The sequence below is a fragment of the Phyllopteryx taeniolatus genome, chromosome 2, assembly GCF_024500385.1.
Source record: "Phyllopteryx taeniolatus isolate TA_2022b chromosome 2, UOR_Ptae_1.2, whole genome shotgun sequence".
Classification (NCBI taxonomy): Eukaryota; Metazoa; Chordata; class Actinopteri; order Syngnathiformes; family Syngnathidae; genus Phyllopteryx; species Phyllopteryx taeniolatus.
Genome location: NC_084503.1, coordinates 6,405,434 through 6,421,870, shown reverse-complemented (window position 1 = coordinate 6,421,870; position 16,437 = coordinate 6,405,434). Strand labels below are relative to the sequence as shown.

General features: G+C 47.9%; 1 protein-coding gene across 1 annotated transcript in view; it reads left to right on the top strand.

Moving 5' to 3' along the window:
- Window positions 1-16,437, top strand: part of LOC133474498 (mucin-5B-like) — a 34,362-nt gene that overhangs the window by 4,123 nt on the left and 13,802 nt on the right. The window contains exons 6-28 of the mRNA XM_061766290.1: window positions 1,160-1,382; window positions 1,747-1,872; window positions 2,016-2,133; window positions 2,202-2,343; window positions 2,814-2,921; window positions 3,919-3,988; window positions 4,126-4,263; window positions 4,468-4,632; window positions 5,141-5,235; window positions 6,594-6,720; window positions 7,233-7,485; window positions 8,207-8,256; window positions 8,982-9,330; window positions 9,759-9,897; window positions 10,074-10,187; window positions 10,615-10,794; window positions 10,924-11,175; window positions 11,690-11,846; window positions 11,926-12,054; window positions 12,203-12,350; window positions 12,631-12,674; window positions 12,746-12,949; window positions 13,042-13,296. Of these exons, the coding sequence (XP_061622274.1) occupies window positions 1,160-1,382; window positions 1,747-1,872; window positions 2,016-2,133; window positions 2,202-2,343; window positions 2,814-2,921; window positions 3,919-3,988; window positions 4,126-4,263; window positions 4,468-4,632; window positions 5,141-5,235; window positions 6,594-6,720; window positions 7,233-7,485; window positions 8,207-8,256; window positions 8,982-9,330; window positions 9,759-9,897; window positions 10,074-10,187; window positions 10,615-10,794; window positions 10,924-11,175; window positions 11,690-11,846; window positions 11,926-12,054; window positions 12,203-12,350; window positions 12,631-12,674; window positions 12,746-12,949; window positions 13,042-13,296 (3,586 nt within the window). The remainder of the gene's footprint in view (window positions 1-1,159; window positions 1,383-1,746; window positions 1,873-2,015; window positions 2,134-2,201; window positions 2,344-2,813; window positions 2,922-3,918; window positions 3,989-4,125; window positions 4,264-4,467; window positions 4,633-5,140; window positions 5,236-6,593; window positions 6,721-7,232; window positions 7,486-8,206; window positions 8,257-8,981; window positions 9,331-9,758; window positions 9,898-10,073; window positions 10,188-10,614; window positions 10,795-10,923; window positions 11,176-11,689; window positions 11,847-11,925; window positions 12,055-12,202; window positions 12,351-12,630; window positions 12,675-12,745; window positions 12,950-13,041; window positions 13,297-16,437) is intronic.

The following is a 16,437-nucleotide window of genomic DNA, read 5'->3' as shown; positions in this document are numbered from 1 at the left end:
GCCCTGTTGTTCCACTTACTCTCAGCTGCTAGAATGCAAAACTTAATCGCGAAATCTGAAACCCTGCGCTTGCCTTGTTGTAAGGTGACAAGGGAGCGATCGGGTGTGGAATACTGAAAAACCTGCTCCATAGTCTCTACGAAAGAAGCCCAAGAATGACACGCGGCGGAATTGCGGCTCCATTCAGCAGTAGCCCACGCCTCCGCACGACCAGTCAGGTGGGAAATGACAAAAGCGATCTTTGCCCGCTCGGTGGGGAAGGCGGCTGCCTGCAGCTCAAAGTGGAGTTCGCACTGAGTGATGAACGGCTTAATATTCCCAGAATCTCCGGAGAACCAAGAGAGCTGTGGGCAGACAGCAGCGGAGGTGGCAGGTGGCTGCATGGTAACTGCTTCACATGGAAACGATGGTACAGTAGCGGCATCGGGTGTTGCGCCAGCTGGTTCCTTCTTCTGAACCATATCCATTAGAACTTCAAACTGTGAGGCCACCTATCTCATCATATTGTCCTGATGCTCTGACAGTCCCTCGAGATGAAGGTGGAGGGCCGTAAGCTGCTTATTCTGCTTCCCGAGGCATTGACACTGCACTTGAACGGCTTTGCGCACCGGGTCTGAGTCTGCTGGGTCCTTGTTAGGGCCAGTTCGTTCTGTCATGAACGGAACAGAGGACAGGACCCAAAATACTCCAATTCAAATGGACAGTTTAAAAAAGAGAGGTTTACTATATGAGCAGAGGTCGGTACACAGGCAGGCAAACCGCAAACAGTATCCAAAAAACGTGAGGCAAAAAGGCGAGGTCGATAATCGGAACAGGGTCGAGTCTTACTGTGAGTCGTGACGTGGAAATAAAAGAATGCTGGAACGTGACAACAAGGTACAACCAACTGGTGACCAGAAAGAATGAGAGCCTGGCGTGATTAGGGTCAACGAGGCACAGGTGTGGAAGATGCTCTCAGGAGCAGGTGTGTACGAGACAGGGGGAAGACAACAACCGGAACACACCCCCATGACAATACGTGAAAGTGTACTCGAACGTGTGCTTTTGAGTGTACGGTCACGGGTTGCTATGGTGATGCAGCAGGCCCCGCCCCCTGTGTTAAAGGGCCAGTATCTCCATTTTCATTGACGGCGTTCTTTCTTTCTGGTGTGTTTTGCAGGAGTTGTGCACGCAGGCGTTGTCGGGCGCAGCGTTCGGCAGCTGTCGGAATGTAGCGGACACGGACGCCTTCGTCCGAGCGTGCGCGGCCGACGCCTGCCACGCGGCCGCGCACGACGCTTCGCACATTTTGACAGCCGTCTGTCAAAGCGTGTCCGAGTTCTCACGACACTGCGTCCGCGGCGGAGGTGTGCCGGGAACGTGGAGGAACGCCACCTTTTGCCGTGAGTCACTCGCACTCGCCGGCTCGCTCGCTCGATTGATCGGCTTTAATGGTGATGATTCGTCGCCATGGTGACCAGTAACAGCTTTCATCGTGGTCATTTGTTGCTATAGTGACCACAGGCAGCTTTAATGCTGATGATTTGTTGCCACGGTGACCACGAACAGCTTTAATACTGATGATTCATCGCCATGGTGACCACAAGCAGCTTTAATTGTGATGATTTGTTGTCGCGGTGACCACAAACAGCTTTAATCGTAACGATTCGTCACGACAGTGACCACAAGCAGCTTTAACGCTAATGATTCGTCGCCACGGTGACCACAAGCAGCTGTAAAGCTTCCCCGTTGCGGTCCCCTCCGCAGACCGGGAGTGCACGTCCCGCATGGCGTTCGCGGAGTGCGCCCCCTCCTGTCCGGACAGCTGCAGCGACCCTCAGGCCAGCCGAACCTGCGACACACGATGTCACGACGGCTGCAGCTGCCCCCCCGGTACGTAGGCGTGTACTTACGTGACTACTTTAAAGTGGACCGGACTACTCCATTATGTCCTTCAAGTGTACTCTAACACGTACTAGAAAGTCTTCCGGCCGTGATGATGATTACGATGATGATGATGTGGTCCGGGTCCTCAGGCACGGTGCTGGACGACATCGGCGACTCGGGCTGCGTGGCCGTCCACCAATGTCCTTGCGCGCACAACCGGCAGGTGTACCCGGCCGGACACGCCTACTCGCACGACTGCGGATCATGGTACCTCGCACGCACGCCTGTCAATCAATCTGCGGGTCAGCGGATCTGACGTCGGTCCTGTGCCGCAGCGTGTGCGAGGACGGCCGCTGGAGGTGCTCGGAGGACGGCGAGTGTCCGGGGAGCTGCTCCGTGGAGGGCGGAGCTCACGTCAACACCTTTGACGGCAAAGTCTACACTTTCCATGGAGAGTGCACGTACGTGCTAGCCAAGGTGTGTGGACTATCAAGTATACTACGTGGATGTGTTCTTCGACGTATACTTGCATGTGCACTTTGAAATGCCGCCTTCAACCTGCACTTTCAAGCTTCCATCAACGTGTACGCTGGAGTTTACGTTAAGGGACCTACGTGGTCTTAATGCTCCATATTTCACAAACAAGTCGATTTGATGTATTTCGTGCTCTACAAATAACATGGATCAGACGGTCACGTGACCAGGGGACAGCCGACCTCCTGCGTATGTTACGTTTGATGACGCGATTGTTTGCCTTTTCTTTATGACTGGTGTCTTCAGACAAAAGATGAATACATTTACACTGGATCGAGCCCCGCATACTCGCATTTCAACGTCCACCGATTCTCCTATTTGCAGATTTTGTTTTTTTCAATGCGCTTATAATGGCCGTCAATTATCGGCAGATGTTTTTGTCGTTTAACATCTACATGTGTACTTTTCCTCAGAGTAACGATTCGTCGTACACGGTCTTGGTGGATCTGGTCCAATGTGGCGTTGCGGACGGTAGGACTTGTCTGCGGGCGGTCACTCTGGCCTTGAACGGCAACTCTGTGGTACGTAAAGCTGCTGAATCCCCCCAGCTTTATTTAATGCTAATGATTTATGTTTGGTCACCACGGCGACCGTAACCAGCTTTAATGCAAATGGTTCGTTGCGCGGTCACCAGAAGCAGCTTTAATGCTGATGATCTGTTACCGTGCCGACCCAAGAAGCCTTAATGTTGAGGCTTTGTCAGCATGGTGACCACAAGCATCTTTAATGCTTACATTTTGTTACCGTGGTGACCACCACGAGCAACTTGAATGGTTTGCTTGTCACCGTGGTGACCACAAACAGCTTTAATGTTGATGGTTTGTCACCATTGTGCTGGATACCTTGGTGACCACAAACTGCTTTAATGCTGATGATTCGTCACCATGATGACCCAAGCAGCTTTAATGCTAATGTTTGTGTTTGTTATCACTGGTGACCGCTTTAATGCTGACGGTTTGTCACCAGTGTGCTGGTTACCATGGTGACCACAAACCGCTTTAATGCCGATGATTCGTCACCATGATGACCCAAGCAGCTTTAATGCTAATGTTTGTGTTTGTTATCACTGGTGACCGCTTTAATGCTGACGGTTTGTCACCAGTGTGCTGGTTACCATGGTGACCACAAACCGCTTTAATGCCGATGATTCGTCACCATGATGACCCAAGCAGCTTTAATGCTAATGTTTGTGTTTGTTATCACTGGTGACCGCTTTAATGCTGACGGTTTGTCACCAGTGTGCTGGTTACCATGGTGACCACAAACTGCTTTAATGCTGGTGACTTGTAACCACAATGACTCAAGCAGCTTCAATGCTTTGTCGCCATGGTGACCATGAACAGCTTTTATGCTGATGATTTGTCGCCACAGTGACCCAAGCAGCTTTACTGCTAATGTCTGTGTTTGTCATCACTGGTGACTGGAAACAGTTTCAATGTTGATGGTTTGTCACCCTTGTGCTGGTTGCCATAGTGACCACAAACCGCTTTAACGCTCACGGTTTGTGTGTGTCGCCAGGTGGTGAAGATTCAAGCTTCCGGGCAGGTGTACATCAACAATATCCTTTCCCAACTTCCTTTCTTCACACGTGAGTTTCCTCTGACGCTTTGATGATGCTCCGTGTTGCCGCGGAAACAAAAGTAACCTGACGCAGCATCAGGACCAACCTGGCCTCCTCCATCAGTTCCTAACGCTCTTTGCGTGTGTCTGTTTGCGGTGCGGCAGCCGAGCTGAGCGTCTTCCGTCCGTCGTCCTTCTACGTGTTGATCGGCGCCGGTCCGGGTCTGCGGCTCACGCTGCAGATTTCTCCCATCATGCAACTGTTCCTGTCCGCGCCCGCCTCGCTCAAAGGAAGCACCACAGGTAGGCATCGGCGTCCTCGCCTCACCTGATGTCACACCGCACATGGCAACGGTACTTTCAAGCGGACTTGGATGTGTACAAGAAAGTGTGCTTGGATGAACTGCATTTCAATGTGTATGTTAAACGTATACGTGAATCAGTACTCGAATGTGTACATATGTTGTATGTACTTTACGTGTACTTGGGTGTGCACGCGATCCACAGGCTTGTGCGGCGACTTCAACGACGTGATGAGCGACGACTTCCGCGTGCCGAGCGGTCTGGTCGAGGGCGCCGCCGCCGCCTTCGCCAGCACGTGGAAGACTCGAGCCGCCTGCCCCGACGTCAGGACGCGCTTCGGACACCCGTGTGCTCACGGCATTAGCAAGGGTAAGGTTCAGGGCTGTCGCTTTCGAATCTTTTTACAATCGATTATCCTATCGTCTGCTCCATCCAGTAATCGCCCCCCCCCCCCCCCCCCCCCACACTTTTTTTTACGACTAACATGCATTTTATTCTCATTTATGAGGGCTGGACTTCTATCATTAAACTGCATATGATGGTACTGCGTGTATGGTATAAATTCTGTGCACAGAATCTGAGACAACAACAAAATTAGCCGATGCTAAACGGTTAGAACATAAGACAAAGGTAATGAATGACATTACAACAAAGTTTTCATTTGCGTGACTGTGGACGCACATTTCTTGACAGGAAACCATAATTTCAGGAAAATTCTTAAAAATGAATCAGAAAAGATGGGCTCCTGTTTCAGTGGAACTCTTATATATATTTATATTTATAAATATTTCAAATGTGTGAAAGATGACGTTTTGACAGCCGAGAGCCCGTCGAGGAGAAGCGGATGGTAACGGGATGCTTGTCGTTCGTTTACCAGAGAGCTACGCTCAGTACTGGTGCTCCAAACTGACTGATCCCAGTTCGGCCTTCGCCGCTTGCCACTCGGTGGTCAGTCCAGACACCTTCAGAGACGTGAGTGGCCTCCCGAGAACACACAAACCGCACTCGACGACGACGACGACGACGGTGCCGACGGGGCCGGCCCTCGGACTTTGGCGGCCCCATAAATAGAAATACGTGTCCCGTTCACACCGCATTTGGACAGCAAAATGACATCTCATCGAGGTGAGCAAACTTTTTTTAAATGGCCAGATGGAGATGAGGCAAAAACAGTTCAATAGTTTGGTGTTTACTCATGTTTGATTTCAAATACATATATTAATTGGATAAAAGAAGAAAAAGTGCAAATGAATACAAATCTAAAATAGTTTATTTTACAAAAAATACTCATTGCGATTCAATTATTTCGAATAAAATTGAAAATAATTCGCCTATTATATGCTCTGCGTCGACACAAAGTTCCCGTTTGCAACGACGACAAAAACAATAAGTCAAAATCCCGATCGAGAACATTTCCTGAAGCAAAGGTCCGGAAGGTCATCGAGTGTCTAGTTTTTGTGTGATATCCTTTTTTTAAGTAGCCTGCCTGTAGTCTGCTTGTAATCCATATATCAGTCAAATCCAAAAACCTTTTAATAATCATAATAATAATAGTAATCATTACACTTATAAAGCGCTCACTCAGCAAGGTACTCAGAGACGCTTTTCAATAAATCCCAAGTAACACAGAACTCAACCAATATTTATGACTGCTGATATATACAGTCGTGCGCTGAAGTTACCATACGTGGGCAGAATTAGTGAAATATAAAATATGTTTTTCTTTCATATGACTGAAAAGAGCATCTCATGATTTTCTTTAAGGTTACGTTTTGTTTAATGATTGCGCTTTTCTGCAATGCCTTACAATTCCATTTGAATCCCATTCAAAGGAAATGCGCTGTTCCAAAGGTTTTCTTGCTTGATCGGTCATTTTCCGATCTTTCTCTGTCTTTAACTTTTTCTCTCTCCCCTGCTCCGTTTCTCCTCGTCTCCGTCTGGCGCAATTAGCGATTACCTCCCGAGATACCGATTTGATTGGCCGAAGGGCGCGGCTGAACTCGCATGCGATTGGTCTTGAATCGTAACCTTCCTTTTTTTGGCTACGGCGTGGGTCCGCGTGGAACTGCTTCTGGGTCCGGACCCGGACCGCCGTCCGCCGGTTAGTGACCGCTGCCCTCGGGGTTGTGGCTCTAAATTACCGCGTAAACTGTTTATGCCACGGGCCGGCCCTCAGTGTTGGCAACAACGCTGCTGCTGATAATAATGACAACAATGGCAATGACTGATGATGACGACAACGACGACGCTTACGATGTTGACGACAACAATGACACGATAACGGCGATGACGCCGACGACGCTGACGCCGATGTCACACGGTGACCGCAGAACTGCATGTACGACGCCTGCACGTGTGAGCAAAGCGAGTCGTGCATGTGCGCCGCCGTGTCCGCCTACGTGTACGCGTGCTCTGCGGCGGGAATCCAGATCAGCGGCTGGAGGAGCGACGTCTGTGGTCAGTGAACGCGGCACCGTGGGGAGGTTCATGCTAGGGGTGGCTAACTGGGGAAGCTAACAAAAGTGAATAACCACCCAGCTGACACACATGCTAAGCTAAGATAGGCTAAGGTTTGCCCATTTGGCTTCAGGTCAGTCATGGAATTTACAGGCCGCATGGTCTCTAGCATTGACAATTAACATTTAGCATGTTAGCATTAGCATGGTGAGCTAATTGCTAAGCTTATTGTTAGAGTAGCATGCAACTAACACTTGAACATTTGAAACACTGCAAAGGTTTAACATATTAGGATTAGCATGTTAAGCTAATGGCTAACTTAATAGCCAGGGTAACACCTGAAAATATTAAACATTGAACGCCGGCGTGTTAGCATTAGCATGATAAGCTAATTTCTAAGCTAATAGCATGCTAACACTTGAAAATTCAACATTGCACTTGTTAGCATTGGCATGTTCCCAATTAATCAAACTTATACGTGATAACGGCGATCTGGCGTCTTCCGGGGGCAGGCCGCCTGTCCTCGTGCCCGGCGGGCACGGTGTACGACTACAACATGACCAGCTGCGGCCGCACGTGCCGCTCGCTGAGCGGGCCGGACGGGGCGTGCCGGGCGCGCTTCGTGGCGGTGGACGGATGCGGCTGCGCCCAAGGAAGCTACATGGATGAGAGCGGGCGTTGCGTGGCCGCCGCGCAGTGCCCGTGTTACCTGGACGATGACATCATCCCGCCCGGACAGGCCGTCAACCACCAGGGAGGCACATGGTAATGGGGTGCGGGGGGGGGGGCCATGTGGAAAATCGCTCGGGTTTTGTACCCTTGCGCTGTGCTTGGTACCCCGATGGGCTGCCAAAAGTGCACAGTAAGCAGCTTGAATGCCGATAGTTTGTCACCATGGTAACCACAACCTGCTTTCATGCTGAAGGGTTGTCCTTGATGTATTAATATTAACGTATTTTGTTATGGGCTACTTATGATGCATCGGGTATTTTTTTTGTATTATGGTATTTATTATGCATTAGTTTTTTTTATACACTGGAGTATGTTTTCTTTAGATTTTTTTTTACTTGTTACAGTTTTCATGATTCTGATATTTTTTACATGATAGGGTTTTCAATTTGTATTAGTTTTTTTTTTTTAATATTATGGAACTTGTTTTTACACGTAAATATATGTATTAATTTTTAGGTGTGTATATATATATATATATATATTTTTTAATATATATATATTTTTAGTAGGGTGCCAAAAGTAAGTGATGGTGACAAATGTGTGGGTTGATGCAACAAACAGGATGTCGGCACATTCCCGCAAATAGCGTCCCAGGGCGTTTATTTACTCGGGGGGCCGGGGGTGGGGCTTTATTTGTCCTGGCGCCATTGTTGTGTGAGGTCACGCTTGATGGATCGCTCGCCGGTCCTCAGTCTGATATAGGAGGAATTTTCCGGAATAGCAAAATTGTCATCGTTTTCCCTTCCCGTTCCAGCATCTGCAGACACGGCGCCCTCAGCTGCTCCGGAGGGGCAAGTGCACCCTGTATGTACACACGCACGCACACATTTATCAAGTTTTGGGGTATTTGTTACTACTAAGGCTATTTTTGATGTAAGCGAGCATTTATGATATGTCGGTGTGCTGATTATGTATTCTGCGACTGCCTGGCGACCAGTTCATGGTGTTCCTCGCTTTTCGCCCGAAGATCGCTGGGATAGGCTCCAGCACGCCCGCGACCCCAGTGAGGATAAGCGGTACAAAAACGGATGGATGGAGGATTATGTGTTATTCTAATTCTACCGGCCCACTAAGGGGGCGCAATCTGGCCCGCAGGATGAATTTGCCACTTTTTCTCGAGAAATCTGAGCTTAAAAATGTATTGTTGTTTATTGATATACTAAGTGTGATATGGTTTCGGCTGTATGTGGCCCATGAACTACAGCAAGTTTGACACCCTTTATTTGAGGCTATTGACAGTATTACACTGGTTGGGCATTTATGATATATGAGGGTATTTTTTTATGTATAATGTGTTTTTGGCCAGTGTTAATACATATTAGAATATTTATGATGTGTTATGGTATTTTTTTATGTACTCATTTATTTTTTAAGCGTTAGAGTATTTATGATGTATCAGGGTTTGTTATTACCTCTGAGTGTATGACTGATGTTTCCATACGATGTCTCATTGTCATCATCAATATCATCCTTTCTCAATTGTGGTGTTTGTGTTTTTTTCTCCTTTGTTGTCGTCCGTGACGGTGCAGCCCACCGGTGCGCGGCCCCCAAAGTCTACTTGAACTGTTCCGCGGCCCCTCTGGGCTCCACGGGCGCCGAATGTGAGAGGAGCTGCGGCACCGTGGACACCTTGGCGTGTGTGAGTCCACGCACGCACGCACGCACGCACACGCGCGCACAGCTGAAAACAAGGCGAGCCGTTTCCGTGGTTTCCCCCTCCCCCCAGATCAGCGGCGGCTGTGTCTCGGGCTGCGTGTGTCCCGACGGTCTGGTTTCCGACGGGCTCGGGGGCTGCGTCGACGCCGGCAGATGCCCGTGCGTCCACAACGGTCACGCCTACCGGCCCGGGCACGTCCTCCGAGTGGACTGCAACACCTGGTTGGTGCCATCATCGCTCGCACCTTCGATCTCGATCTTTCCCTTCCAATTCAAGTTTTCAAGTGTATACGCACGAGCAGCTTTTTAAATGACGCCTTTGGACTTACTTACTTGTTGTGAAAATCCCCACAACATGAGTAGAAACCATATCGTAAGAACTCTTGAAAATACGTTTGAAATGTTTTCTTACAAACGTCTGCTAGCTTAATGCTGACACATAATGCAAAATGCCATAGAGGGGCTAACAAAACTTGCATTCATATTGGTCTTCCTTGTGTTTTATTGTCAAGTCTACGAGTAGTGTTTGTGTGTGTTACACTGCCCCCTGGTGGACAATAAGGTAGCTACGTGCGTCATCATGGAACAAATGAAACACAAAGGTCAGAGGGCGTATTACAGTGTGGGCGTGCGCGCATGTGTGTGTGCAGCACGTGCACAGGCAGAAGGTTCACGTGCACGAGCAAGCTGTGCGACGGTGTGTGCGGTATCTACGGCGGCGGCCATTACATCACCTTTGACGACAAGCGGTTCGCCTTCCACGGACAGTGCGAACACACGCTCGTGCAGGTAACGCGACACAAACTCTCTCGTAGGTAACACACACTCACGCAGTAACACAACACACTTCTGCAGGTAAAAGGAAAACAAACTAACACAACACACACAATTGGTCAATATGCATTGCTCAAATGAGAATTAGTGAGAATGCTATGTGTGTGTGTGCGTGTGTGTGGCCTGTGCAGGACTACTGCGGCCACAACGAGACAACGGGAAGCTTCCGGATTATCAGCGAGAACGTTCCGTGCGCAAGCTCACCGACGGCAACCTGCTCCAAGAACATCAAGATCTTCATTCAGGTGCCCCACCCATCATCATCATCATCATCATCATCATTATTATGGCTACACTTGCAAGTACACTTTTAAGTATACAGTGGCCTTTTGTCGCAGCTGTGATTGTTCTTCAAAGTGCTCTATAAACCAAGTTGAGCTGAGCGTTGAGTGTAGCGTAAGTTGCACGTACGTACCGCGAGACCGCGATTGGCTCGTCAAATCCGATAAGGATCCTTTGTTTGCTTCATTGATAATGGCAACAATTATACACGCAATACACCATTCACGGTAACTTTACCTAATTCCAGCAGAAAGGCGAGTACACTTTGAAGAGTTTGATGTTGTCATTATCATCGTTATGCATTGAGTGCTTCTCAAGGTAACTGTGGCAACACTGTTTAGAGTAAACTGTAAAATACACTTTCAAGTATAGTTCTCCAAACGCCACCAGGATGATGAAGAATTCCACCTGACGGAGGAAAGGTTCCACGTAATCCGGAGCCACCGGCTGGTTTTTCCGGCGCAGGTGCGTCAGATGGGCGTCTACATGGTGGTCACCATCAAACCGGGAGTCGTCATCATGTGGGACAAGAAGACCTCTGTCTTCATCAAACTGGCGCCAGACTATCGAGTAAGATTAGATTAGATTAGCTAGAGCCACAGCATAGCGGGGAACACTGTAGTCACATGTTCCCGGGCTCATCATCAGGAATCCTGGAAGTCCGAGAGAAGAATGGTGATTTTTTTGTTTTTATCCCAGGCTAGGGTGTGCGGCCTGTGCGGCAACTATGACGGAAACATCCGCAACGACCTGGCCAAGCGGTCCGGAGACAGGGTTACCGACGTGCTCGAGTTCGGGAACAGTTGGGCGGTGTCTGGGTCCGGCTGCTTCGACGCCGCCCGCCCCGTTCCGGTGCCTGACCCGTGCCGCGCCAACCGATACCGTGCCGCATGGGCGCAGATGCAGTGCAGCGTCATCATCGGCGTCACCTTCAACACCTGTCACTTGCGGGTAACCAAAAGCAAAAATGTGCAGGATATCCATTGATTGATTTCAACGAGACATGTCTCCAGATTGCAGGAATCGTGTGGTTTACCCATTGGCTTTTGTTTGGGGAATTTTTTTCAATCACTTTGGGAGATTTGACACTGGCCTACGAGTTGCTCAGACTCTCGGGGTCGAGGTTGGGTCTTTTAAGTAAGGGTCTTATAAGGGCTGTCTTAAAAGGTGCAGTGTTGCAGTGCTGGAGGAGAGTGATAAATTAATCGTGTTAATTCTAGAATTGGAAACAACTCCTTTTCAGGGAGAGGGTCGAGCAAGCCGTATGTCAACAAACTATCGCTGACGGAGTGCGGCACGGTGTAAGACTGGCTAGCACATCTGTCTCACAGTTCTGAGTGGCCGACTGTTACCCAATGAGGCTAATGTTAAATGGCTAAGAGTTTGACAATCATGGAGACAGTTTATCCTACCTGTGGCCAGTGCCAAGACCTGCGTTCAGGAGGAGAATTTTGTTTTGTTTCAGGTCGATCCTGGTCCGTACTATGACGCGTGCGTGCGTGATTCGTGCGCGTGCGACAGCGGTGGCGACTGCGAATGTTTGTGCACGGCGGTGGCAGCCTACTCCAAGGCTTGTAATGAGGCCGGCGCTTGTGTACGATGGAGAACGCCCAAATTCTGCCGTGAGTCCTGCGACAGCTGTAAATCAAACCGTCAGTCAATCATGAGCTGACCAATTAATGGAACGGAGTTCTGTTGTAGCCATCTTCTGCGACTACTACAACACCCCTGGAGGCTGCGAGTGGCACTACAAGCCGTGTGGAGCGGACTGCATGAAGACCTGCAGGAATCCTTCTGGAAGTTGTTCTCAGCTCATCAGCGGTCTGGAAGGTGCAAATGTTTTGTTGTAGGGAATTTTGTGTTATATTGAGGTCATGCGTTGTACTCCAAGTACGTATTCTATTGCAGTCCAAGGGAATGTGGTCTTGTATTCCGACGGAATCTTGTGTCACAATAAGCCAATATTGTGTTGTTTCAGGATGTTACCCTCAGTGTCCTCCCAGTCGTCCGTACTTCGACGAGGACAGCATGACTTGCGTGTCGTGGGATCAATGTGGTTGCTATGACAACCAGGGCGCCCATTACGTCGTGAGCGAGGCGGTTCCTGCGGATAACTGTCACACTTGGTACATCTCACCACCATTGTACACCATTGCACGACACGCAAACCTTGTATCGGTATGTCAACGAAACATTTTTGGGTCCCGGAACCCCTTACAAGGGAGAATTCTTTCGTAGGAACCCCTCATAAACCTTGCACCAATTAAACATAACTACCTTGTGTACCCCTAAATGCCATAAGAATAATAATTGTTTATTATTTTGCGGACCCTCAAGTTTGAAAACCACTAACGTAAACAAAATGTTCCTGCTGTGTTAACCACTCTCGTCTAATGTGTGTTAAAGCTTGTGTACGGCGTCTGGAATACAGTGTATCTACAACGTAAACAGTAAGTACATGAAACCATGTGCTTGGAATGTGTATTCATTGTAGTAATTGTGTGATATTCCCAAATGTCAGCCTGTTCGTGCTTCATCAACGGCAAAACATACGCTTACGGCGCCACTATCTACAACACGACGGACGGGCTGGGAAACTGCATCACAGCAACGTGCGGAACCAACGGGACTGTGAGCCGGAACGTTGAGCTGTGTTTCACAACCGCCAGCCCTGCACCGCAGACAACACCGTTTACCTTCAGCACAGCGGGAATGACAACGAACGGTATGAACGTCAAAGGTTGCTCGTTGGATGAAATCAAGATGAAGTATGTCGGCACGATGATCTACATTTTTGACAATCTGATTATTTTGCAGTTGTTACTCTGACACCATCAATAACTACAAAGGTAACCACACAAAAAACCACACAGGAAGAAAAAACAACAGTAAAGGGGAAAACTACAGCAGCTTCTTTCACAACCACAAGAGGACCAACCACCAGACCTCAAGAAACAACCACCAGAAAGGGAACAACAGTAAAGACAGACACAACACCACCACCAAGAAACACCACTAGTCCGACAACCACTTCTACCACAGTTGTTGGAGAAACAACTACCTTCGTACCAGGTGCCACAACTACAGCTACTGAATACACAGGAACATCCCAACCCTCTTTTAGTACCACAACTACCAAGGTTCCCACAACAACCAAAGGTGGAACGACCCCTAGAGCTGAAGAAACAACTACAATACAGAAAACAACTGTACAGGGTGGGATAACAACCCCCGAATTCACCACTAACCCAATAACCACTAGCACAATTATTGAGAAAACGACCTTTGCACCAGATTTAACCACAACAGCAACTGAGCACACAGGAAATACACCCCAAACCTCCATTAGTACCACAACTACCAACGTTCCACCAACAACCTCAAGTAGAACTTCAACCAAACCTGGAGACACAACCACCACAGAGAGAACAACAGTAAAAAGAGAGACGACAACAACACCCAGCTTCAGCACTGGCCCAACAACACCTTCTACCACATTTGTTGGTGAAACTACAGCAGGAGTAACATCTCTGCCCTCTGTGGTTACCACAACTACCAAAGTGGAGACTACCACTAGACCCCGACAAACAACTACAAGTGGGAAAACAACCGGACAAGGTGAGACAACAAGACCTGAATTCGTCACTGGCCCAACAGCTACTTCAATCACAGTAGTTGGGAAAACAACAACTTCAGCACCAGGTGTCATAACTACAAAGTCTGAGTTGACAGAAACAACCTCCCAGCCATCTGTGACTACCCCAACTATGAGAATACCAACAACTGTGCAGGGTGAGACTACCACACAACCAAAATTCACCACTGAATCAAGAACCACTGCCACAACAGTTATCAAAACTACAAGCTCAGTACCAGGTGTCACAACTACAAAGTCTGAGTTGACAGAAACGACATCCCAAACATCTGTGGGTACGTCAACTACTAAAATACCAACAATCACCTCAACTAGCACTACCACCAGGCCAGGAGGAACAACCACCACAGAGGAAACAACAGTAAAAAGTGAGAAAACAACACCCAGTGTCCCCACTGGCGCAACAACCTGTGCCACAGTTGTTGGTGAAACAACAGCTACCAAATCCACAGGAACAACATCCCGACCCTCTTTCAGTACCACAACTACCAACGTTCTGACAACAACCAAGGGACAAACTACGACCAGACCAGGAGAAACAACTACAAGAGTGAAATCAACCATGCAGGGTGAGACAACAAAACCTGAATTCACCAACGGGCCAACAACTACTTCTACCACAGTTTTTGGAGAAACTACAACCTTAGTTCCAGGTTTAACAACGACAAAACATAAGTTAACAGGAACAACCTCCCAACCTTCTGTGAATACTACAACTACCAAAGTTCCAAAAACAACCAAAGGGTTAACTACGACTAGAGCTGGAGAAACAACCACAGGAGATAAAACAACTGTACAGGGTGAGACAACAAAACCTGAATTCGCCACTGGACCAACAACCACTTCATACACAGTTTTTGGAGAAACTACAACCTTACTTCCAGGTTTCACAACTACAAAACCTGAGTTGACTGGAACAATGTCTCAACCCTCTGTGAGTACCACAACTACTAAAATACCAAGAACAACTTCAAGACAAACTACCACCAGACCTGAACAGACAACCACCAAAGAGGTAACAACAGTAAAGAGTGAGATAACAACACCCAGAGTCACCTCTGGCCCAACAACAACATCTGCCACGGTTGTAGAAACAACAACCTTAGTTCCAGGTTTAACAACTACACAACCTGGGTTGACAGGAACAACGTCTCAACCCTCTGTGAGTACCACAACTACAAAAATACCAACAACGACTTCAAGACAAACTACCACTAGATCTGGAGAAACAACCACCACAGAGGTAACAACAATAAAGAGTGAGATAACAACACCCAAATTCACCACTGGTCCAACAACAACGTCTACCACAGTTGTTGGTGAAACAACAACAGCTACACAATACACAGGAACAACATCCCAACCCTCTTTCAGTACCATGACTACCAACGTTCCGACAACAACCAAAGAAGAAACTACTACTAGAACTGGAGAAACAACCACAAGAGAGAAAACAACTGTACAGGGTGAGACAACAAAACCAGAATCCCCCACTGGCTCAACAACCACTTCAACCACAGTTTTTGGAGAAACTACAACCTTACTTCCAGGTTTTACAACTAAAAAACCTGAGTTGACTGGAACAACGTATCAAACCTCTGTGAGTACCACAACTACTGAAATACCAACAACAACCTCAGGACAAACGACCACCAGACCTGGAGAAATAACCACCACACAGGAAACAACAGTAAAGAGTGAGGTAACCACACCCAGATTCACCACTGGCCCAACAACACAGTCTACCACAATTGTTGGTGAAACAACAACCTTACTTGCAGGTTTAACAACTACACAACCTGAGTTGACAGTAACAACGTCTCAACCCTCTGTGAGTACCACAGCTACTAAAATACCAACAACAACTTCAAAACAAACTACCACAACAGTAAAGACTGAGATAACAACACCCAGATTCACCACTGGCCCAACATCTACCACAGTTATTGGTGAAACGACAACAGCTACCAAATCCACAGGAACAACATCCCAACCCTCTTCTAGTACCACAACTACGAAGGTTCCAACAACAACCAAAGGAGAAACTACGACCAGACCAGGAGTGAAATCAACTGTGCAGGGTGAGACAACAAAACCTGAATTCACCACTGGCCCAACAACCACTTCTACCACAGTTTTTGGAGAAACTACAACCTTAGTTCCAGTTTTAACAACAACAAAACATGAGCTAACAGGAACAACATCCCAACCTTCTGTGAATACTACAACTACCAACGCTCCGACAACAACCAAAGGAGAAACTACTACTAGAACTGGAGAAAAAACCACAAGAGAGAAAACAACTGTACAGGGTGAGACAACAAAACCAGAATTCCCCACTAGACCAACAACCGCTTCAACCACAGTTTTTGCAGAAACTACAACCTTACTTCCTGGTTTCACAACTACAAACCCTGAGTTGACTGGAACAACGTATCAACCCTCTGTGAGTACCACAACTACTAAAATACCAACAACAACCTCAAGACAAACTCCCACAGGAACTGGAGAAACAACCACCACAGAGGTAACAACAGTAAAGAGTGAGGTAACCACAC